Source organism: Myotis daubentonii, chromosome 8 (genome assembly GCF_963259705.1).
Source record: "Myotis daubentonii chromosome 8, mMyoDau2.1, whole genome shotgun sequence".
In the NCBI taxonomy this organism is placed as follows: Eukaryota; Metazoa; Chordata; class Mammalia; order Chiroptera; family Vespertilionidae; genus Myotis; species Myotis daubentonii.
Genome location: NC_081847.1, coordinates 82,317,660 through 82,342,494, shown reverse-complemented (window position 1 = coordinate 82,342,494; position 24,835 = coordinate 82,317,660). Strand labels below are relative to the sequence as shown.

The following is a 24,835-nucleotide window of genomic DNA, read 5'->3' as shown; positions in this document are numbered from 1 at the left end:
ATGCCACAGAGCTGTGCAAGGTACAGGAAGCCTTTAGCGTGAACCCCCCTCCTCCTGACCCCCACAAAAGAGAAATGTCAGCAAGAAATCCAAGCAAGGGTGTTATTTTCTTTTTCACATGGAATAAAACACAGAGTATGAACTGTGAAAAGAAAGTATGAGTGAGAAATATTTTGACTTAATACAGGTTCCGAGCCACCTCCTCCTAGCTTGCAAGCTACATCTGGGTTACAAACAGAGGTTTGGGGCTGGCCAGCTCACAGGACACTCTGAAGGAGCAAGTCTCTATAATGCAATCACTCAGGCAGGGAGCAGAGGGAAAGGCCACTGCTGCCCACTTCCAAAGGGTTTGTCAAGCCATCTGGGCATCTAACTGAATTGCAAGATGGTCTGGAACTGCTTTTAGTGGTTCTCAACCTTCTTGCCCTTTAAATACAGTTCCTCATGTTGTGACCCAACCATACAATTATTTTCGTTGCTACTTCCTAACTGTAATGTTGCTACTGTTATGAATCGTAATGTAAATATCTGATATGCAGGATGGTCTTAGGTGAGCCCTGTGAAAGGGTCGTTCGACCGCCAAAGGGGTCGTGACCCACAGGTTGAGAACTGCTGGCTTAAGTGATCAAGGTGAGTCATACCGTGGCCACAATAGTCTGCAGTGACCACCATCCCATTTCTTTGATCCTGACAGTCGCCTCTTGCTGGGAACACGAATCAAAACCCACCACTTGACAGTCAAAATGATCTGATAAGGACGTGCCTCACCGAGGCTGACCTCCTCCCTAGTCCTCCATGTGGACTTGCCATTGAAGTCAAGCAGACCATGCCCTACCAGAAATCTTATTTCTCCCCGAATTTATTACATGTTATTAATTACTTTACTTGCATTTTTTTGCATCAACTAGTAGATTGTAAACACTCCACAAACACAGATTTCTTACTTATTCTCGTCTTCCCAGAAATTATATATATATACATATATACATATACATGTACATATAACTATATATAAATTTGTAATTCATATATAAATTCATAGAAGTCTATATATGTATATGAATAAATAAATGCAGTATTTTTTTCAAAGAACACTTCATTTATAGACACATTTTTCCTATTTAACCAATTCAAGGCCCAGGATAGTACCATCTCCTTCAAGAAGCGTTCCCTATGCTACGTCAGTCTAAAAATGAACTGTCCTTCTTCTGAGTTCTTTACCTTCTGGTTTAACAAATCGTGGTTCCATGACTGACTTTTTTTACTGCATCAAAAATCTCCATAAGGTAGACCTTTACCTATTAGAATGGAAGGAGGAACTTACAAAGAACACCAGTAAGACAGTCATGAGGAGAATGTCCCTCCAAAGGCTGCTCTGGGAGAAGAAAGAGCAGGTGAACAAGTTAGCAGGTATGGATGCAGGTGGGAAATAGCAAGAAGTCCAGGTGCAGGAATGCCAGGGTAGGGTGGGGAGAGGAGTGTCTAGGAGTTGGAGAGATGCAGGACAAGGGAAAGTCAGAGAGATTTGACCTCTGCTGCTGGAAAGCGTGAGAAGGACAGACAATCTCTAGAAGCAAAGAGCAGCCCCTGGCTAGCAGCCAGCAGGGGCCTCAGTCCTAACAGTGCGAGGCACTGGATGGGTCAGCCACAGGCATGAGCTTGGAAGCGGATCCTCCTCCTCCAGAAGCTCCAGCCAGGAACAGAGCCCTGCCGCACTCTGACATCAGCTTTCTGAGATCCCAGGCAGAGGACCCAGTTGAGCCCCTGATCCTCTGACCTACAGAAACTAGGAGATAATATATTTGTGTTCTTTCAAGTTATAAAATTTGTGATACATTTGTACAGCAGCAATAGAAAGTACATATAAATGTGGTGACTTCTCTTATCACTGCGTTTTAATGTCTGGGGTCAGTAGCCAGGTTGGTCTACAACAGGTGCTACTGGCCAGTGCCAACAAACTCCCCCTGTGACAGACCAGGTGACAGGCGCCTGAAATTGCCACCCCTTCCAGGAGACCTCCACCCCTTGCAGATGATGCCTCCACAGTCAACTGTCAGTTATCTTTCAGTGCAATGTGTATGTCTGGTTACTTATCTATCACTGTACAATCCTGATACCTTATCTTTGCCATCAAATACAATTGTGGTCCAGCCGATGCCTGCCCTTCCGTGTGTGTTATGTGTGTTCACAGAAGGATTTAGCTTCACCCCAGTCAGAGAGTAATTAGGAAGGAAAGCCTGCTGCTATAGCAGTCTGCTGTTTTGTATTTTCTGCGCTTGAATATATTATCCAAGGTGGAAGTGAAAGGAAATGAACATTATTAACGACTATGTGTTAAGCAGCGTGCTGGATGCTCTCCTGTATATTCCACTTTTATTTGGCTCTCATAAAACTCTGCCAGGTAAGTATTAAAAGCCTCATTTTTCAGATGAGGAAAAGGAGGATCAAAGAGGCTAAGTTGCCCAAGGTCACACAAGTAGTAAGTGGGGGATTTAGCATCTACATCTGAGAAACTTCAATTCCAGAGCTTTTTTTTGCCTACTGGGCTGCCTTAGAAGTTGCTGAATTTATCCTTAAGCTAGTGTTTCTCAAAGCATGTGCCAGGAACCCCTGGTGGTCCGGGAGGATCAGCCTGACCATCAGTCCCTCTGTAAGATCTGTGCTCAGCACCACCTTAATGCCGCAGAAGCTAGGGAAAGAGGATGAATTGATTCTGACACCCCTCCCCCCAACTCAAATTTTATTTTATCTGAGTGAGTCAAGAATCATTACCTAAAATAAAGGTAAACAATACAAGGCCATGTATAAATACGCACTGAAATGAAAGTGACGCTATCCGAGTTCCATCAGAGAAGCAGGAGATGCTAGAATGGTTAAGAAAGTGAGCAGGTAAGACTGGAAAGCCAGTGGGAAGAAGAGGATGTTCCAGGTGAAGGAGGCAGTGTGGTGACTGGAGGGTCAGAGGAGGGGCTAATTGTGCTATTTTCTGCAGGACAAGGAGGAGATTTAGCAGAACTCTCAGATGAAATGATCAGGAAACACGGTGAGACTGTGAGGGTAGATAATGGAGGGCCTTCAAAGCCAGATAGAGCATTTTGGACTTGATGCAACAGGAATTGATATTTCTACCTCCGGCATCATTTATTCATTTACCTGTGGCTGCCTTTCTAGGTGTTCCATGAAAAATTATTCTATTCTTTTCCCATTTCAATAATTAATATACTTGTTTAGTTAGAGCTGTTAGGGGGAGGTAGATGCAATAGAGTTTTGCTCTGGGTTGATTATTGCTGAAAGGACCACTAGTTTTAGTGATGAAATAGAGAAGCGCTGCTCTGGACCAAGAAGGTCAGCCATGTCAGCCATGTGACTGGAGCATTTCTAGGGTCTGAGCGACTACTAGATGCAGGGGGAGCTGACATGCTGTGTCGGGAGTGGGATTCCTAGAGGCATTACTCAGAACCCTCACCAGTATTAGGAGAAGACACCCATAACAGACTCTTCTCTCTAAGACAGACCACTCAGACAGACTTTTCTAACAGAATTAATATCAGTCGGAATTATAAAATGAATGGAGAAAAAGTCGTCGAGAAAAGCTACTTAAGTTTTATTTGCAGCATCCATGAAGACTTAAATCTCCCAAAAGATCTCATCTTCTCCTTCCCCTGGTACCCTGTGCAAATGCCCATCTCGAAGCATACAAACTTTCTGGTTGAGGAGGAATGGGGTAAAAACACAAACAGGAAAGCTATTTTTTGAAATAGGAACTGTTGGCTTCATAACCTCACCTTAGAACTATCTGTAGGTATGTCAGGAAGAAAGCAAGCAAGTACAGGGCAATCCACTGTGTCACAAACCTGAAGTCAATAGCTGGCTCCTTCCCTTTAAATGCTTTTAGTATGAGGGATAGCAACACTGATCAATTAGAGCAGCCATAACTTGACTTGTTTTGGGTGAGTATGTGCCATGTGTGCAAAATGGGAGTGGCATTTGTGACAGAGACTAGCTGGTTGCATTTTCCATTGTAGGGTGGAGCTGTGGATATCAAGCTTTGAAAAACTTATTGCATCCTCTCTTGTCAGACTCTGATCTGAGAAGAAACACTCAGCAACTCTTGGGGGAAATTTTTGGCAATCGTCTTTGGCCGTGACTAATTTGTCCCCTGGTTGCTGTCCTGGCTATTGAATTCTTGTGGAGATCTTAAAAAGGACAGTCTGGGAATCTGGATGGTTTTCGTCCCCAAACACTGCTGCATTTATTTTAAAAATATATTCCCCTGTCTGAACAATGACACAAAATGCAGAAGGAAAGGTTATGGTGGTCAACTCTGGGAAGGTACTTGAGAGAAAATTGAAAAGATCAGGCAACCAAAGTGGTGATGGGGAGAAAGGGGAAAGAGAGGGACAATGAGGGAGGGGAGTGTGGGTTGGTGTACTCTAGCTTTTCCCAAAGAGGGGGTGGAGGGAAGGCAGGAAGGAAAAAAAAAAGGTGAGCAGTCACCATCAGCTGAGGACCTGTGCATTTACATTCTCATAACGGTTATTTAGTGGGATTGTGAGGTGACTTTATTTTTTTTCCACACGTTTTTCTAAATTTTCCAAACTTTCTTCACTTAAAGGCATCTTTTAAAATTTAGATGATAAAAAACAACACAGTAAGTATTTTTTGCTTTTTCAAATAATACTTTGCACTGTGCTGTGCTTGGGGAAATCCATTTTTATTGTTGTTGGAACCTCAAAGAGAAAAATAGTATCTAGTGTGAAAGGGTTTGCTATTTTGCAGGAGCCAAACTGACACAGATTTCTAGGACCATGACAATTTTAGTAAAGGGTGACAAGGTGTTGCTTACATACTCATAGCTGTAATGTTGCCCAGGACTGTCTTACACATATTCAGCACTTGCTATTTTTTTTAACTGTATGATTAGAATAAATAAATTAAGTACAAACATGTCACTAACAGCACGGAGAAGCACATCCTATAAGAGAAACCTCTTTGTCCTACTGGTCTTACTTGAAATATAAGACATGAAAAACTGCTTCCGAACCACAGTCCTTTCAGCCCGCAACCCAATTCCTGGTAGATGTTCCAAAGATGTGGAAGTCTCCTCTTTCAATTTACCAAACTTTTGGGAGAGAGCCCCAACCCAGTAGCTTCTTTAATGCCCCACACCATTTTTATTTTGAGCTACGTCACTCTCAAGAGGCAAGTTTTTTGTGTGTTTACTAGTATATGTGTAAAGTGCCTCCAATTGTGTAAAATTTTCATTAAAAAATTACAAAGTTTTAAATATTAGCTGTAGTGTTTTGTGACTGAGTAAGAAATTTCTTGTTCTCCCTTTGTGTCTCCTCTGTGGTTTTCAGGGAAGGCCAAATTCCCCATTAGCTAGTGCCTTATTCTGGGCTCCACTATTTAACCCACTGGCGGTTCTTTGGTTCTTTGGGGAGAATTCAGAAGCTGAGTCATCCTATTGAGCTTGTCAAAGACTTCAAAAATCTAGTAGGAAAAAAAAAGGTGCTCAGAAAAATCACCATACCTGGTACTCAGCACATTCTCTGTGCAAAACTGGGTCAGTGACTTTGGACACAGATGCTCACCCTCTGGGTTTTGATTCCCTTGCCTGTGACATGGGAGAGCAACACCTACCTGTAGGACTCAGTGGATTCTGAAGATCAAATAAAAATCAGGATATGTGCTTTGAAAACACAGTGCTCTGTTCAGATGTACGGGATGCCTGGGAGATAGCCCTCGGGAAAGCTTTTTATCTCTGTCCTCAGATCCTCCATCATCCAGGGAGCGCACCTTCCTACAGTCCTCCCAGCCTCTCCCCTGGAGGGCACAAAACCACAGCACAGGCAGCTCTTCCGGCTTCAGCTTCCCTGCTCGCTTTACTCTGTCCAGCGCCCCCTCTTAATGCCTCCTTTTTATTCAACTTGTTCTGAATCCTTATGTAATTAGACAAACACCAATGCTACCAACTTATTTTTACAACATGCAATTTATTACTCGGAAATTTATATTATGGGTCCTTTTTCATGTAGAATGAGTTTTTATTTCTAATCATTAGTGTGTAGACTCTCATTATTCTCTCTAATTGCTTTTTACATATGTATATATCCATTTCTTGTCTCCTGATAGCTTAACAAAGTCTTGGAGAACAGGAACATTTTCTGATACTTCATCATTTCAGCCAGCACCTAACACCAGGCTCAACACCCTCCACCCCCTGCACTCTTTAGAATCAATGTGTCCTCCTTTCCTCTGGAGTGTAGTCCACATCCCCTGCATGGCAGCTACACCTCTTAAAAATTCATCTCCACTCACCTGCTACCTTCCATCTAGCCAGGTGCCTTCCTGTACCCCCACATATGCCCATCTTCACTGCTCTTCTGCCACACTCATTCACTATGCATTCACTATCCAAGGTTCAGCTCTAGGATTTTCCCTTTTGAACATTAGTATCTTTTCCAATCCTGGATCCCTCTGGCTTCCATTGCTGGCCACTGAGTTCACATGGATTAAACTTGGTCTGTATGTTAACTTAGACTTTTTCCAGTATTTTATAAGGAACTTGAGGTCAGGAGTCCTTCCTTGCTTTTTCTTTTCTTCTAGTCTCTAGTTGGCCCTGGCATTGTGTTATATGTTAAGTAACTAAAGAGCTCTCAATCATTCTTGAAGATGGTAAGGTCTTTATGAACCACCATATTCATTTTATTCCACAGAACAGGACAGACCTCAGAAAGACCAACCACTGGGTTTTAGTCTATATTACCTTGAGCCTAGTAAACATTCAATAAATGACCCACTGACTAGAACTTGTGATAACCTGGACTGTTCCTCTAAACACTCACATGAGCACAGCTAACATCCATGGTACCATAGACAGACAGGGGTTTTCAGAAGTTTTCAAAAAGCCATTGTCAGGATCAAAATCTAAGTGCCTATAAGTCTCTGAGACACAAATTGGGAGCTGGCCTGGAATCTCTTATCTCTTTTCAAATACTGTAACCTTTATTTTTTTCAATAAAAGGCCTTCAAGAGGAGACAGAATTCTGGCACTGTTCTTGCACTCCCAGAATTGGGGGTTTTTAGACTTTGGACCTGCTGAGAAGCGTGTGCCAGCTCCTACCAAAAGCTGACTACAGAAGAAGTCTCCTTAGAAGCTGGAGCAGGGCTAGAACCACAATGAAGTTTCACTTTCTGTACCTGCAGCCCCCATTTTCTCAATATCCACTTATCCACTGACTTTTTGCCATCTGGATTGGGCACACACCCTGTCACACCTTAATCTTACGAGGCGCTAAACACATAGTCTTTAATTTTTCGGTTGTCTTCAGAACCACCAATATGTTCATACATATTCTCATTTATTCTGAGCATCCATGCCTGCAGCTTCCAGCCCTACTGGCCACCGCATTCTTCTTAAATTTGTTCTTCCTTGACTCCTTCCCTCTCCTCCAGCATTTCTGTCATTCCTTCTCTGCTTCTTTCCTGATCCTCCCTTATTATGACTCTCTCTTTAAGACAGGCCACAGGGTCCTTCCTGGTGCCCTCGTGACTTCATTCCCTGTAACTCTCCCCTTTGATAAGTTTCTAGTTCTAAGCTCTGTACAGCACTGCCAACTGCTGCCTTAACAACTCATCTCCTCACACACCAAGCAGATTCTCTCTTTGATTCCTGTAATTCGGTTCACGTGCCCCCCACCCCTTCAGTTACCTGGGGCAAACATACTGGCACCATCTCTGACTTAATTAGAGAGGAAAACAGATGAACCAATGGTTCCTTACTATTATTTTTTGCTTGAGCACCTGAGTAGATAATGATGCCTTTATGATGTTTATAATCTAGGGCGTGGAGTGTGTGTGTGTGTGTGGGGGGGGGAATGGCAGGGTAGTGGGTACAATCCAAACAAGAAATGGATAATTATAATATTGTATGAAGAATGCAAAGATGGAGTAAGTTTGTCCAACCCATACTAGGGGATAGGAGTGGTCAGGGGAAAAAAGATAAAATATAATTTGGTCATTTTATGGCTTTTGCCAGCTTAAGAAATGGTTTCCCATTGCTTACTTAAGCACAAGCCCCAGAGTGCAGGAGGAAAACCCTCAAAATCACAATCACAATATTCTTTCACAAGCTTATCTGTCACGACCCCCCAACTTTGGATCCTAACCTCAATAGGACTAGAATAAACACCATTTCCCAAATGTTTCTTGGATATTTCCACTTAGATACATTTGTCTACATGGCTTCCTTTCTATGTTGTGTTTGGCCCGACCCCTCCCCACCATCTCGGCTCTCCCAAAGCTTCTTCCATCCTTCAAGACCCATCTCGAATGGTAACTACTCTAAATAAGCATTTCTTGGTCCCACCTGTTCACCCCCATGGAAACATGGAGGTGGCTCACCCTCATAGGGACAGCCTAGCACTCTCTCTATGACTTTCTGGTGGGTCTTTTAGCCTGCCTTATACCATACTTTCAGTTGCACCTCATTATCTCCTCTTTATTATAGAGGAGACATTTCTGGATTATAACATTTTGAGGGCAAAAACATTGAGATACTCATCCTTTATTTTCTACGCCAAGCTATGCATACACTAGATACTACTTTTACAGTTTTCTCTTGTCTTTATCACTTCCTCCTGAATTCAGCCCATTTGCATTAAGTGCTACATGGGCCCAAGCTTAGGCCACAAACCTAGCAAGTATTCAGCCCCATCACTTTTTTGTTTATAGAGTGAAGAGATGGTTTTCTGAAGAGTCCTTCCAAAGGTACCATCCTTATCTCTTCCCAGAGACAGGCCAGCTCTTGGAAGGCATGCTTTCCTGATTTCTCTAGCCAAGAAAGGCTCCATGTTGTATCAGAGCCAAGTCTGTCAAAATAGTGACTTCTCTGCATCCACACCTGAATCTGCCTAATTCTCCAAAGCCACAGAGGTATAAATAAAACTTCCACCAGGACAGGGGGAGGTTTGCCAACTGTGGGAAGATAAATGGCCTGGGGACTTCATGCTCCAAAGGCAGAAAGGCTGGATTTCTTATTTCAATGTAGCAAAAGGGATGCTATGAGCCTAAGGTTTTTTTCCCGCCCATTGCCAGAAAGTTATGGGTCACAACATTTAATTTGATTAATTCCTGGTTTCCAAAAGGAAACCTTAGGAGGAACCTTGGGAGGCTCAATAAAATAAGTATGTGCAATTGTTAAGACAGGAAAGGGGAAAAAATGACTTCCATCAGAGCCCACAAAGATTGTTTCCAGTCCCAAACATGGATCCCCAGAGATAGCCTGGAAACCAAATTATTGTCAAAGAGATGCTTACCTTTTACAACAGCTCACAGCAAAAGAAAACATATAGCTTAACATCTCTCCCATGACTCACCCTTTTTTTTTTTCTTACATTTTATCTCTTTCTGCCTTTCCCTTTCCCTCTCCCAGATTCTACGCTCCCTGTCTTCTAAGTCTGAGCTCTTCTACCAAGTAGATGTATATCCATCAATGAATCACTTAGCCTTCTTAAGCTTCAGTATGCTTAACAGCAAAATAAGGTATTTATACTACGTTATTAAGATTCTTTTACTTCTGAGTCTCAATGTAAATGCAAGCTTGTTCTAACTGCTCCCATACCGTTGGTCATTTTCGTGCTCTAATATGTTTGTTTCTAAGATGAAGACTACTTTCAACCCACACACAGAGCAAGCTAATTTGTTGGTGGGAGTCAGTTATGAGAAGTTCTACCTTTGGATAGCTGAGATCAAATAGCTAAGTGAAGTGGCTGGAGCCAAAAATAAATGGGTTGAGTCATGCAGATTAATACATGGACCAGAGGGATGTGTTTAGATACTTCATTGAACAGCTAATTAATTGGCCAGCATGGTCAATAACTTGGGTACTCTTCCTACCTGCCCAATCGGGCTGTGTATGTTTGTTCATATTCAAATTCCTTTGTAAAAATTCACAGAGATGTTTAGACTCCTACACTATCGGGTCTGGTCAGAGCCTTTATTGTCATAGTTTCACTCGGGAAAAGAGAGAGTCAAAAAGATGAGGTCTTCCAGCTGGTTAGTGCAGGAGAGAAGACTGGGCAGGTACTTATAATCCTGCTAAAGCACATGACAGCCATTGGCTAATTAATCTTTCATTTCCTCCCACAGGATGACCCAGAATTCCACTTGGATTAACAGACAGTCCACACTTCATTAGCTTTCCATTTTTTACCCTTTCTTTTTGCCTGGTCCTAACTTTCGCCTCCCGTGAGACCTCTTATTCCTTCTATTTCATTTTTAGAAAAGTCTCCTCACACATGTTTCCTCTGTAGAGTTTTCATGGCATTTTATCTATGTGGTTAATTCCCTCATCTGAATGACTGCTTGGAAGAGGTTTTGTATTATTTTTGGCTTGGGCATCCACTTCCTACCGGTGAGTGACACCGAAGCTGCCTCCCAAAATGCCCCACAGTGCTGATAAGAGGAACTGGCAAAGGGCAAGACAGAAGCCACAAGAAGAAGTGGAGTCAGCCAGACTCAAGGGAATCCAACTACCTTCATGGCAGGACTCTGATATACAGGAGGTGAGCTAAAGATTAGTTCTCAGCATCCATTCATCATGAGTAGAGTACCTGACATTAGGGGATGCAGAATGGCCACCTGGCTAATAATGACATTGACCTAAGACATAACACATCTAACTCAACTCTTCTCACTGTTTGTGGGAGCCTGGACAGTGGTGGTCAAGATGTTTGAAGTTCCTGGCATGAACTGAGGTCAAAGTATGCAAAGATTGTTTCCATGTGGTCTGAACAGAAAGAACATCACTCACACTGGAGACCTCTTCGACCACCTTATGATAACCTGGCTTTGAGGTCACATTCTGACTATGCATTGTCAACCTTGGACAGGTTTGCTCTCTGGGAACCTGCTGCATATCAGCATGCCTAAGACAGTGATGCCTGGTGGAGAGAGGTGCGAATATGGGCTGATAAAGCTTCTTTCAACTCTGAGAATCTGTGAGCTGCACCTTCCCACTATTGATCCATTATTTGGCCTCAGGCAAGCATTTTTATAAATGGAGATTCAGCAGATGGTATGCTTTTAGAAATTAGGTATAATTTCTCATGTGAAAGTTTGATCTAGCAACTCCTGCCCTACTGGGCTTAACTTGGGCTTTGCACAAAGAACACCAAGCACTGTCAACAGAGCCTGATGATGAGAAACGGGAATCCCAGATGAGCATATCCACTTTGGGCAGACACAAAGTTTAGGCCATTTATCACCTGAGCAAATTCAGGGGACCTGACTGCTAATTAGTCTCTTCATTAACCAAGGAGAACATCTACCATGGCAACTCACAAGCTAGGGGCAATTTGGGGTGACCTTTAAGTAGCTTCTAACTCATCTATTTCTTCCTGAAATCTGTTGGCCTAGAAAATGTCTAATTCTTTATGAATAGGTCTGCTCTCACCTCCGCCAATTATAGACTCCCCGGAAGGAAAAGGACAAGCAAGGGGTACACATAAACAGAGGTGAAACACTACACCCAAATCTTAAACAGGGATAATTAGTCTTTTAAAACAAACCTTTGGCCAGGGGTTATGTGCTATTTTGGGGTGAGGGGAACATGAGAAATCCTCTTAGCTTCTGCAACTCCTAGAGGAGTGCCTATGCTTTTCCTAGTAAATTACTACTCTGTTGTACAGCAGTCTTATCTATGTGATGTGTGAACAGGGATAAAGAGATACTTATGCAGAAGTGTGACTCTTCCATGGCAAGTAAAGTCTGTATGGGTGGGCAGTTTAGCAAGGAAATTCTGCCAGCAACTGCCATGGAATGAGCTTTTTGTAGTACCAACCAACACTTTAGAGATTAGTGGGCAAGTCCCACCCCAGTGAACATGCCAAGAGATGCAGCAGTAAGGTCCCCTTGGGGGCACAAGGCTTGCAGCACCTCTCAGCCAAGTTCTCTCCCTTTTGTGCAGCAAAATGACAGTCAGGGTTCTATTTTGGGCAGCTTATCAAATACCTATAAACAAAGAGAGGACAGTATAGCCTGGGCCCATGGATCCCCTATCAGGAAGACTTCAGGATTTACTGGTCATCAGCTTCCAATGGCTCAGTAGACTTCTCAACCTAGGATGTGTGACCTCTGGAGAAAGCACATCAGAGAAACGAGTTGCTCATGCACATCCAACTTTGACAATCTTGGGATTCTGTTGGCATTCCTACTAAGTGTTAGAGTCTTTATCCAACTAGCAAACTGTACCATCTGATCAGATGAGAATGTCAGAAGAGCACCTTTAATAAAAAGCATAAAGATGGTTGTAGTCTAGAAAGCGACTGGGGCTGCCTTCAGGCCCACAGTTCTCAGGCAATGGCTCCGAGAGACTAAAGACAGTAACTACCGAGTAAACAATGTATAAAATGTACAGCAGACTCCAATGGACAAGATGTTCATGTGGTTCTTACCTCTTTGCAAACTAGTGAATGCAACGTGCCAAAGATGGCGGACCTTTAAAGAGCAAATCCCACCATTAAATAACAGGACAGTCCCAGTTTGAAGAAAAACTTGGCCTTACCTGGAGATATGGAGGAGTCGTAAGAACTTCTGTCCTTGCGGTTCATCTTGAAGGCTTGGATGTCCTTTTCCCTGTACGTCCCAAAGCCTTCGTAGCTCCTCCTTTTACTCCCACTCATGTCACTGTCCCACTTGTCATTCGAAGGGTTCATTTCACTGAACACGTCCAGGCTCTCTGGTCTTGTGCTGCCACTGTCCCCGACACTGCCTGGGTACCTTTTTGTGCATGAGTCCACAGGCTCACTGCTCAAGTCACCTTTGTCCTTGGCCTGCGTCCAATGCTGGGCATCAGAAAGTGACAGCGTCGACAGGGTGTCCACCTCAAAGTTGTTCTTCGAAGCTTTGTGGCTGACTTCACTGTGCTGGTGCTTCTGCTTCTCCTTATGCTTGTTCTTCTCACTCAACAATGGGAGCTCTTTGTCTGCGCTACTCAGCCGCTCGCTCAGGATGTGGCTGGAGAAGCCCGTGGCTTTGCCTGCAAAGAGACCACTCAGGTTGTCGTGGGTCCCCAGGATCCGGTCTTCCTTGTGCTTATGCTTGTGTTTGTGTTTCCTCTTGTGGAGCCGACCACTGGACAGACTGGCACCGCCGACCTTGGGAGGATTCAGGGATGGTTGCATGTCACCAAGGCCCATGCCAACAGGTCCCTGCAGGTGTACTCCATGCTTTGCTTTATGCTTCACCGTACCGGACATCTTCATGTGGGAGCTTGTGTGGAACTGAGGTGGTGGCACTGTTGGCCTCATGAATGGGGAAGCTGCTCCGAGCGTGTGCGATAGGTATAAAGGAGCTGGGTACTGACTGTAATAACCAAGGTTCATCATAGGCATTGATGTGTAAGGCATTCCATAGGGTGCATAGTAACTTCCACTGGGAATAGGGTAGCTGAACCCTTGTAAAAAAGGCACCTTTGTCATGGTGTCATTGGTTTTTGCAGGCCTACCACGCTTCTTCTTTGACTTCAAGTCTGAAGTCCTACGAAGATAGAGCAACGGGTCATACTGAATATATGGCACCGGGTAATAGTGATCAAAATTTATCCGAAAAATGCTGGGATACGGATTCTCGTGGTAAAAGGTGTAACTCCGGTGGGAGATCCTGAACACCTGGAACTTGGTGATGAGCTCTTCCAGGTCTGCCAGAAACTGGAGATCATCACGGTTTTGCAGGCTTTTCCGTTTCCTCTTGTGCTTTGGCTTCTTGAGGCTTTCATGGGCCAGAAAGTTGTCCACAATGAGATGCTTCTGCCGGTGGCCATGCCGGTTCTTTGTGCTGGTGTCAGACGGAATGGCCTCCGGGTTGTCCAGGGAGCAGAAATCAAAAGAGTACCTCCGTCGGGATTCTGAACTCTTCTCTGCTTGGTCAGACGTGCTATTGTTGTCTGTCCCAATGCCACTGTCGCTTGGGATCGTCTCCTCACTGTGCGACTCACTCACAGGGGACAGTGTGATTTCCTTGAGTGACCCGATCTCACAAAGATGTGAAGGTGAGTTGGCCATCAGCCTGGGTGGAGACAGCTTCCAGGTTCCACTATGTATTCCCTTTTGGGTTTTGGTTGGAAGAGCACTGATGGGCTGGAGATTTGGCATAGTTTTCAACTCTGAAAAATTGGTTTCAGTGCTGGCGGGGCTCAGGTTGCCATTTAACCCACCTAATTGTGTTGAAAGTGGGTGCATAGTTGCTGGTGAAGACGCCACAAGTGACTGAAAGTTGGAAGGCACGGCTGGAACATCCGGCTGGCTAGAAACAGGCCTTGGGTGCTTGATGGCTGTTTTGGGTTCTTCGGATGGGGGTGGCAGCTCTGCTCTTGGCTTCCTGCCCCTCTTCTTGCCAATGTAGATGGTTCCCCTTTTGCTGACATTAATCTGCTTGCCCAGTTTGCTCTCAATTGCTGCTGCCCCAGGGCTGGTCTCCGGGGGAGCTTTAGCCTTTAGAGCAATGTTGCTGGAGCAAGACAAGATCTGGTTCAAGATATTTTTCCTCTTGAGTGTTTTCATCTTATTGATCGTTTTGATGGTCTTCTTATCCAACACCCCAAGCTTTCCAACTTTTTTATGAAATTTCATCTCGCTCATGGGTTTGTCCTCTCCTGGCACTAGTTGAGCCAACTTAGCTAAACTGCGTCGTCTCTTTCTTTTCTTGGTGCCAGAAAACTCCCGGCTGATGGGACTGACCGGACTGGTGGAAGTCCCCTCATGAATTGTCTCAACCGTGAGTAAAGGCTGCTTCTTTGGTCGTCCCCGCTTCTTTTTGACTGGCGTGATCACAGTAAGACTGTCTGTGTTGGTGTAGAGAGGGCTGGATGGGGTGATGGGATAAGCAGATGGTGGTTCCACCATCAGTTTATCGGAGGTGGCCATGACTGCCTCCCGAAGCATACTGGTGGGTTTGGGTTTGCTGCACGTCCACCTCCGTTTGGCAGCAAATTTTGGATGTTGGATTTCTGGCAGCTTTCTTGATGGAGAGTGATCTTTGCATGTTGGAGGCGTCATGACCACGGTTGGCTTCCTTTGCTTAGACACAACTCCTGGGGCAACTTTCTCGACGTTTCCACCCGTTTCAAGGCCAATGGAGGGGGACTCGTTCTCTATAATTTTACCCAATTTAGGGACACGGGGATCTTTCTTATTTCCCTCAGAGTTGGAAAGTATCCTGTTAACTACTTCACTGCTCATAGTGATTCCAGAAGCCAGAGCTTTCTCTGGCATGATCTTCTCCACCACAGCCTTGATGGACTGTCTCTTTTTCCTTTTATGGCTGGTTGGGTCTAGACAGGGTGCCTTAATAGGGATGGTAATCCGGACATGACTCGAGTCATTCTCAGGATTACTGATGGAACTCCCATTCTGCCTGGCTGGTGATGCCTCCTGGGCATGATCTGCAGAGTAGCCTTCCCTTTTCCCTTCTGTATTGTCAAATGCTTTCTGGGCATTCTTGACCCAGTCCAGGTCTGGGTTTGGTATGGTTTGACTTATCACATCTTTTTTACTGGACTTTTTCTTGCTGCTTATAGTAGGTGGCTCTGGGGGGTCCTTTGCTCCTCCCCCATCTTGATCCACCAAGGGCTGAAGCCCATTGCACTCGGCAGAGCTGCTGGGTGGGGCTGGCGAGCTGTGGTTGCTTGGGGATGGAACCACACCTCCCAAGAGCAGATCTTTGCTGCTGTTGGACAACTGACTCCATGTGTTCCCTGCACTGCCTTTCTTACCCTGGGCCTTTGCAAAGGAAGCCACGGGCTCAAGAGCTGGGATCTTGCTGGTGCTTGCAGTTTCTCGGCCAGATTCTGGACTGATGAAGCAATTCTGAGTGGCAGGTCCACTGTCAGAGTTGGTGGACCAGTCCATGTGATTCTGGCTGATGCTTTTTTGCTGGTGCTTTGGTTTTAAGGTGTCACTGGTGAAGTCTTGTGGGAGGCTTGGGTCATAATGGAGAGCTGAGTGTTTCTGTGGCCGCTCGTAAGCCTAAAGTTGGGCAGAGTGGAGGGGGAGAGAGAGAGAAACAAAGATGAGTATATTGGAGCTATTTAAAATTTAATGTCAAAAGGCTTAATGATATGAAAGTTGGAAACCGCCACCTTTAATTCCAGAATGCTTTATGGAGGTTTTTTTCAGTTGAAGTAGTAAAAACATGATGCACTATTTTGAACATGAATAAGGATGCTTTAATCATGTCTGCCCCTTCCCGCCCCGCCTCCTAAAATACAGCAGGAATTGTAACCTATCTTGGTCAAATGCAATCTGAGAACATAAACTGTTTAGAGCAGCAGTCGCCAACCTTTTGGATCTCATGGACCATCAGTGGGTCCGCGGACCACCTGTTGGCGACCGCTGGTTTAGAGAGGGGAGAGGACCTATAGGTCATTAGTTCAATGCCTGTATTTTACAAATGAAGAAGCTGATATTTCAACAACAGAGAGTCCTGGCCAAGATGTCAGCGTCCAGGACAGAATCTGAGTTTCCTCACACCCTACGTTTTTTTGCCCAACTCGAGCTGCCTCTTACATCTACCCTGGCTTCTCCTCAAATGCACAGCTCCCTTGCGGCCTCCGATTGCGGTCCCTTTCTGTGTGTCCCCTTCTGTGTGTACTTTATACTGGACTTCAACAGCTCTGCAGGAGGAACCACTGTGAGGAGGCAGAGCAGCACACGCTGAGGAGTTCAGCGGGAAGTTTGACGACTATGGGGGAAGTGGGCCAAAGGCATGGAGAGAAAATGAAAGAGCCGTCCAACCTGGGCTGGCTCCAGCAGTGGTGCTGTGTTGGGGCGTCAGGCCTCTAAGGCATCCTTACGCCACATTAGGCAGTGACTGCTCTCCTGAGGAAACTCCTGGATTCTCTCAAAAGGAACCTTGAGTCTCCTGGACAAAGGTGCCAGGAAAAAATCATTATCATTCACGATCACACCTCTGAACCTGTCAGCTGTGGTTTCCCCTGCACCGATTCTAAATGAATGTCTTCAGACTCTGGAACCTTCCTCAGGGAAGGCAAACCCTGTGCTGGAGCCAACCATAACCAGCCTCTATAACATCATAAAGGCAACGGACAGTGAACACATCGTTCTGAGGTATTAAGCCTATTTTTAGTACAGAGATGCTTGCATGGTTCCAGGTAGATTTCAAGCCACGCTACCAATACAAAGAAGCATTCCTCAAAGCTTATTATTAGTCCCATTTTACACATGAAGTAGTAAACTTACAGCATATTACCTGAACATTTGTTTAGGAAGGGAAAATGCTAGTAAATTAAAGGAAACTTTGGACAATATCCTCACTGAGAAGTGTATGATGATTGGCTTAGTGAAGTTTTAACCTATAATATCTATCTATCTATCTATCTATCTATCTATCTATCTATCTATCTATCATCTATCATCTACCTATATCTGCTTGCCATGGATGCTTTAGGATTTATGCTCTATTTGAAAACACTTCTTACAGTCCCTGTTAAGAGTCAAAGCACAAGACATCAGGAAGCATCACAGGTAGAATTCAATGGAGTAAAATAACCAGAGTTTCCTTCATCCTAGTTCCTGGAAGACCTAGACTTATTTCCTGCCTCCTGGAATTTATGAAATCCTCTTTATATTTCCAATACTGGATTATATTTCTTAAGTAACATGAGAGTCTCCCCAAGCTAAGCCTGTAAGTACCCAGAAGAAAATTAAGAAAAAAATTACTGAACTATTTCTTCATCACGTGGTTCATAGTAGATACATCAAAACATCATCAACATCTAGAGAACTGAGCCTATCCTGAGTTCCTTCACTGGGTATCACTGCTGTGAACAGAGGCTGCTAACCCAGTTTTTGGAAATAAGTATAGAAATCCATGGAGATTGTGGGGTTAGAGAGCGATGGGTGGAGGTGGAAGAGGCATAGAGGGGATAAATGGGAAAAATAAAATAAACATTTAAAAAAAGGAAATCTTATTTATGGCATAAAATATTAAATGGCACTTTATTATGTATTATGAATCAGGGCTTTGCTAACTCCTCACTTATGCTTTGCATTTTAGTTGCACTATATGTATACTATATGTTGGCAGTTCTACAGGAGGACTTAACAGTAAGTTTCTTACCCATAAGGGTAACAATACAGTTGATTCCTTATCCTACCACACTTTTGAGTTAGTGGTGGCACTTATTAAAAAATCATATTGGTATAAAAGGTGTAAGTTACTGTTTTTGACTTGGGTAAAACAGGACTTAGAGTCACGCCCCTTCCCTTTCCTCTACCTCAGTGGATCTCAACCTTTCTAATGCCGTGACCCTTTAATACAGTTCCTCATGTTGTGGTGACCCCCAATTTCATTGTTACAAATTGAACATAATTAAAGCATACTGATTAATCACAAAAACAATATGTAATTATATATGTGTTTTCCGATGGCCTTAGGCGACCCCTGTGAAAGGGTTGTTCGACCCCCAAAGGGGTCGTGACCCACAGGTTGAGAACCATTGCTCTACCTCCTGCCACCAACCCCTCTCTGCTCTCATAGATCAGGACACTGAAGTCACAGAGGGGCTTCCTGGTGATGCTGGAATCTGGTCACCAATTCCTACCACCTTTTCTCTACTGCCTCACCTTCTTGGTTTCTAGTGGAGTCTTTAATTAACTCTTTCTTTATGTTTTAATCGCAGTCGAATCCCACGAGGCCCCCTACCTTATAGAAATACTCCTATTATAAGTTTTTATAATAAAATCATGGATCTCATCTTTGTTATACTTATCACAGTTTTCACTTTACAGTCGTTTTGTGGACTAATTGAATGAATGCCCGTCTCCCTTTCTATCCTATGTATATACCATCTCAGAGGTCCCAAGCACAGTGCCTGGCAAGTAGCAGGCACTCAATAAACATGCATTGAATAAATAATGGAGCATACATTTTACTATGGGTATTTCATTTTGCAGACAGTGAGATTAATGACCTGTGCATTACGACATACTGTCTGCAAACATAATCACCCCCTCCAGCCTAATTTCTTAAGCCATTCCTTCTGCATGAACCATTGTCTCTCCTAAAAATTGTGACATCTGTCATAGTCCCTATATGTGCCATTTATTTGTGTACTTTTCCCTTTCCCTGTCCTAGACTGTAAGTACCTTGAGGTCAGAGACTCTCATTCATCTTTTTATCCCCAGTGCCTTCTACAAAGCAAACCACCCAGAAAGTTCCCAATACATGTTTGTTGAATGAATGAACAAAATAATATTTGAGCTGCCTACCATCATCACAAAATATATAGCTGCACACAAAAGACAATAAATCACCCATCAATTGTTTGGTCATGGCTCGCCATGAAATTGGGCTGCTCAAATGTCTTAGGTGTTGAACAACAAAAAAAATCTTTCTCAAATACTAAGCACTAAAGGAACTTGCAAGGTAGCTTCCCTTCAGTGCAATTTTTACTGTGAGTCCTCCCCCAGCTCCTGTTAATTGTTTCGCTTTCCAATTAATTCTGCCTTTGGGGAAGGCCATGTGGCTGTCGGGAGGGGGGACTTCGCTCTGGCAGTTGAAAGGTGGGGCCTGCTCACTTACACCCAGGGCGGGCCAGCTGCAAGTAATGCAGTTAAGTGTGCCTGGTTCCTGGGCTTCCATCTGGGAGCTGCCTGATCCCATTGTTCCTGCAGATCAGCTGCAATCTGCCTGCTGGGAGAGTCAGGCAATCAAAGGGCAGGATGGACAAATGGGAAGCCCAACAAAGGATCAGGAGTAATGGGGGAAATGGTGCTTAAACCCTGCACTTGGATGGGCTGCAGTGACAAGGTAAAGAGGACCGAGGAGGGTGCTGTCCGAGGGGTCTGGCAGAACAAGGCTTTATTCTAGCGGTGGCTGACGGCTATATCTGTTGCATTTCAAGAAATCCCATTTCTTCATCTGTCAGCCATGACATATTATACGCACCATGGTGAGGCTGTCAGTTTCAATATGTCCTTCACTGAGAATTAAGCACTTACTCCATTGAGACTGAGACGGACGTGGCAAACCTGGCCCCAAACACAATGCTGAGGTGAATGGGAGAAGTACCAGCTCTGCCTCCCACCCTTCTCTACAGGTTTGGGGATGAGATTCCCTATTGGGGGGCGGGGGTATGGGTCTTATATCCTTGTCTGGGGACTTAGTAATTCATGCAGCAAGGTTTCCATTTCCCCCTCAGATGATGAATTTTTCTGGGAGGGGGGGGGGACCTGAATCTTTTAAGGCCTTTTGTACCACCCTCAGCAGGGCCATCTCCTAAAATGGTTCACAAATAAGGGAAGAAATGATGCTACTCTACATTGGGCCAGTTATTTGTGTGGAAAATCTTTTTTAAAAATATATTTTTTTATTGATTTCAGAGAGGAAGGGAGAGGGAGAGAGAGATAGAAACATCAATGATGAGAGAGAGTCATTAATTGTCTGCCACCTGCATGTCCCACACTGGGGATGCAGCCTGCAACCGGGCATGTGCCCTGACCAGGAATTGAACCTTGACCTCCTAGTTCATAGGTCAATGCTCAACCACTGAGCCACCTGGCCGGGCTGGAAAACTCTTAGCACATCTCTTTGGCTGCTCCTCCACTCCCATGAATTGACTGCTTGTGCAACTCAGAGGCACTTTGAAGATGTGGGTCAGTTTTATAAGAACAGTGCTTTCTGCATATTGAGCCCAGGCCAAATATTTGTTCACAGTAAAACACCATTTAGAACACATTGGACAGATTTCTCTCCTAACGGATGTGTCTATATGGAAGCAACTATCCCCTCCCCCATGACCAATGTATAAATCATATACATTTAAATTTTGTACAAGTCAGAATTCTTTTTTTAAAAGCACCTTATTTTCATTTACTTTTTAAAATGAGCATTAGCTCACTGCATAACAACTTCAAGATCCATAAAAGCGGGAAGAAAATCAATCTCTCGGCCTTCTCTCGGGCTTCTCTACAAAGCACGGGTTGTCTCAATGAGAGGGAAGATAGTAATTTGGGTCTGAGAAAAATCATATAACTCATCAGAAATTAAGCATGACTTTATGGGAGATGAACCACTCTTCTGGGTTAGCTGTCTTCACGCTGCTTTCTGCTGACTTCAATACTTTAAATTTACTATTTGTGAGATATTTTGCTTTGCATGAGCAGGAAAATATGTCTGGGTATGAAGAAGGGAGGGAGCTTTAGTTCCTCGTTTGGCACTTGGTGCTTCTCAGGATGTGGGGCTGAATCACTGTACCAGAGCCACCTAAGGCACTGGTCATCAATACAGATTCCCGCCCCCCCCCCGCCCCCACACACACCAATTTGCCATCTTCCAGGGTTGGGCCAAGAATGTGCATTTTATATGCTCCCCCAGATAATTCTGATGCACAATAAAGTTTTAAAGCCACTGATCTAATGTTTTAACCCCCAAATTCCTCTGGGTGGGGCTCTTCTGTGGTTGCTATGACATTTGGGCACTTTTGGGTGGTAAATATGCAGAGCAAACACCCATAGACCTGTTAGGATATGCAGTTTGGCACCATGGAGCATTCCTGCTTTGCTCTTTGAACTTTGTAATTTAAATAGTGAGAGACTCTAACATGGCCCCCTGTTTTGGTATTCTAAGTGCACTGCAAGGTAAGGTGGACAGAAGGGTCATAATATGGATGGATGAGGATACTGCTCTCCCAGAAAGGACTAGGCAGCAGGTGTTCATGACCTCCAACTCTGGGGTCTCTACTTCCCCAACTCATCCTGACCGATTCCTGGACCTCCAGGGAATCTTGACATTCCATCTCTGAGGCTTAAAGCAGATACTCAAGCAAGAGCTGAGAGTAGGGGACAAGGAAAGCAACCAAACATGTCAGATTAAAGGCTCTCAACTCAGGCTGTACATTAGAATCATCCAGGAAACTTCGTAAATAACACCATACCTGGGATCTGGCCCAGAGCAATTAAATCAACTTTCTAGAGGTGGGGCCCTAACAGTAGTACTTTTTTTCCAACGCAGACAGAGTTGAGAACCACTGGATTATGTCAAAGACAGGGGTCTGGGTTAGGGACTAAAGAGGCTCTGATGTTATCAGGAGATGTTCCAGCTCAGTGGTTTGCAAACGTGTTCCACAGAGTCCTAGGATTTGGTAAAGGCATTCCTGAGCTGTAGCCAGTGGGTTGGGCAAGAGGGATGCTCCAGACCATTCTTTTAACCCCCATGTGAACAGAGTGGCCTTACACAGGATTCCATTTAACAGAAGGGAGGAGAGGAGAGATGCTTCTGTCACTCAAGAAAATATTTTGAAAATTACCATTTAGGCCAGGGGTGGGGAACCTTTTTTCTGCCAAGGGCCACTGGATATTTATAACATCAATCACAGGCCATCCAGAATTATCAGCTTAAAAGTTAGCCTGCTATATTTGGTCAAACATTTAATTAACTCACGCCTAATGCCTTGGCAGGGCCAGACCAAATGATTTCTCTGGCCTTATAAGGCCCACCTCTGATTTAGGCTCATGAATAGGAGGGATGTACATGCCGGCTTTCACTGAACTTCCCCCCAACATCTTCCAACCCAGTTCATTCCTGCATTTGCTAGTGGTATGTATAGAGGAATGCCACCAAGTGCCCTCTTTGAACCAAGGCTTTATGATGCTGAGTCCATAGAATCCTATGAATGTTTGTGTCTCTCCAAAACCCACATGTTGAAATCCTAAACACCAAAGGGATGGTCTTAGGAAGTGGGGTCTTTGGGAGCACAATGTGGTTAAGTCACGAGGGTAGAACCTTCATGAATGGCCTCTCTGCTCATATAATAAGAGAGCCCCTAGTGTTCTCCTGTTCCTCACCATGTGAAGACACAGAGGAGATGGCCATCTATGAACCAGGATCTTCTGACACCTTGACCTTAGACTCCTCAGACTCCCGAACTGTAAGAAATAAATTGTTGTTTTTTTAAGTCACACAGTCTATGGTATTTTGTTATAGTAGCCCAAATAGACTGAGGTGATGGGATTCAGAAAAGCTACCCGACTCCTAAATGGGCATGAAGTTTCCAATTACATATATACAGTGAATGTGTCCTCATTTCCTGTGACATAAATTGCCCTGGGAAGTCACCTTGATGTGGTTCCCACAGGAAACATTCCTTATTTTCTATTTGGGGCATGTGAGTGATACTAAAGCTCTCTTTTCACTGGAGGTAATAACAGCTCCTGCGAAGACAAAGGTCATTATCATATGCTTCCCTAAGTACACAGTGATTCTGCATAATAAAAATAATCACTAACTTGGGTCCAGTCATAATGGATTAATAGGCCTTAGACTTAACCTTTCTATGGAAATATAAAACTGGAAAGAAAATATATGGAGCAACTGTTTTCAGGCATTAGACAATAAAGACTGCATTTTAGAGAGAAGGGAAACTCATAAGGACTCACAGTATCCCTAGTTTTCTGCCTGGGAGAATGTTTTAAACTTGGGCAGAGGGAAGTGCAACCCAGAGAGCTGTGCTTTCACTGAATGAAAAACAAACAAACAAAAACAGACATCAGAGTTGGGGAATCCTGAGGGGACTAGAATTTGGGGGAGAAGGTACCTGAGAAGATGGAGCTATATAGAAAAGAAACCCTAGAAGTTTTAATAGGGATCCCCTATGTCTTTGGCCAAATTTCATTCTGTACTTGAGGGTAAGACTTCATGAAGTCTAGCATAAACTTGCTACTGAGGGGGACTTTAAGCTGAGCGAGGATCCTGAGGCCACATAATATCAGGCAACGTTGGATTTCTGACTAACCAGAGTGGGGTGGCCTTAATGACTATCTCAGATATTACATTGATCTCCCATGAATAGTACTCATTAAGAGTAGAATGACTCTAGCTCTAGAATAAAGGCTACTCTAGTCTCTCCCTAACAAAGACTAAAAAGACTCCACCATAAGATAAAGCTAATCTGTCAGTAAATTAACTACTGACTAATTATTTCCTTTAACTAGCCAAACTATTTAAAGGAAAACAACAAAATCCAGAATGTCTACATTATAGTATCCACAATGTCTGGGACACAATGAAAAATATATTTGATAAGCAGAAAAGAAGGCAAATATGACCTACAACCAGGAGAGTAGATAGAGATTCAACAGCCATATGACCATGTTCAGGTATTTAAAGGAAAAGATGGGTGTAACTGAGGAACATATGGGGAATCTCAGCAGAGAGATAGCAACTACACCAAAATAGCAAAATGAAAATTTTAAATCGGAAAAATGCAATGTCTGAAATGAAACATCATTTGATATTATATATCACTCAATAATATTCCTGGATGTACTTTCAGGACACTGCAGAAGGGAAGTTCTGTGAACACAGAAGAAAATAGCATTATCCAAACAGAGAGGGGGAAGAAAGATTTAAAAAGCCCAGAACTTCAGTGACTTATGGAAGAGTATCAAGCGTTCTAACATACATATAATTTGAATACAAGAAGTAGAGGAGAGAGAAGAGTGCACACATAGATTCACATAGCTAAGCAGCTCAACAAATCCCAAGCAGAACAAACACTCTAAAACCCACATCTGGGCATACTGCAAACAAATTGATGAAAACCAAAGATAAAGAAACAATTTTAAAAGCACCCAGAGAGATAGATACATTATTATGGAGCAATTGTTTTCAGGCAAAAGTAATGTCTAACTTTTCATAAGTCAAGCCAGAAGACAATGAAATAATACATTCAAAGTTCTAAAATAAAAATGTCAACTTAAATTTCTAAACCTATGAAAACATCCTTCAAAAATGAAGGCAAAATAAAGTTACT

The 24,835-nt window shown here is 43.7% G+C and overlaps 1 protein-coding gene across 5 annotated transcripts in view; it reads right to left on the bottom strand.

Moving 5' to 3' along the window:
• Positions 1 to 24,835, bottom strand: part of SETBP1 (SET binding protein 1) — a 343,356-nt gene that overhangs the window by 85,791 nt on the left and 232,730 nt on the right. For all 5 annotated transcript variants that reach the window (XM_059707194.1, XM_059707193.1, XM_059707195.1 and 2 more), the window contains one exon: positions 12,569 to 16,028. In XM_059707194.1, the coding sequence (XP_059563177.1) occupies positions 12,569 to 16,028 (3,460 nt within the window). The remainder of the gene's footprint in view (positions 1 to 12,568; positions 16,029 to 24,835) is intronic.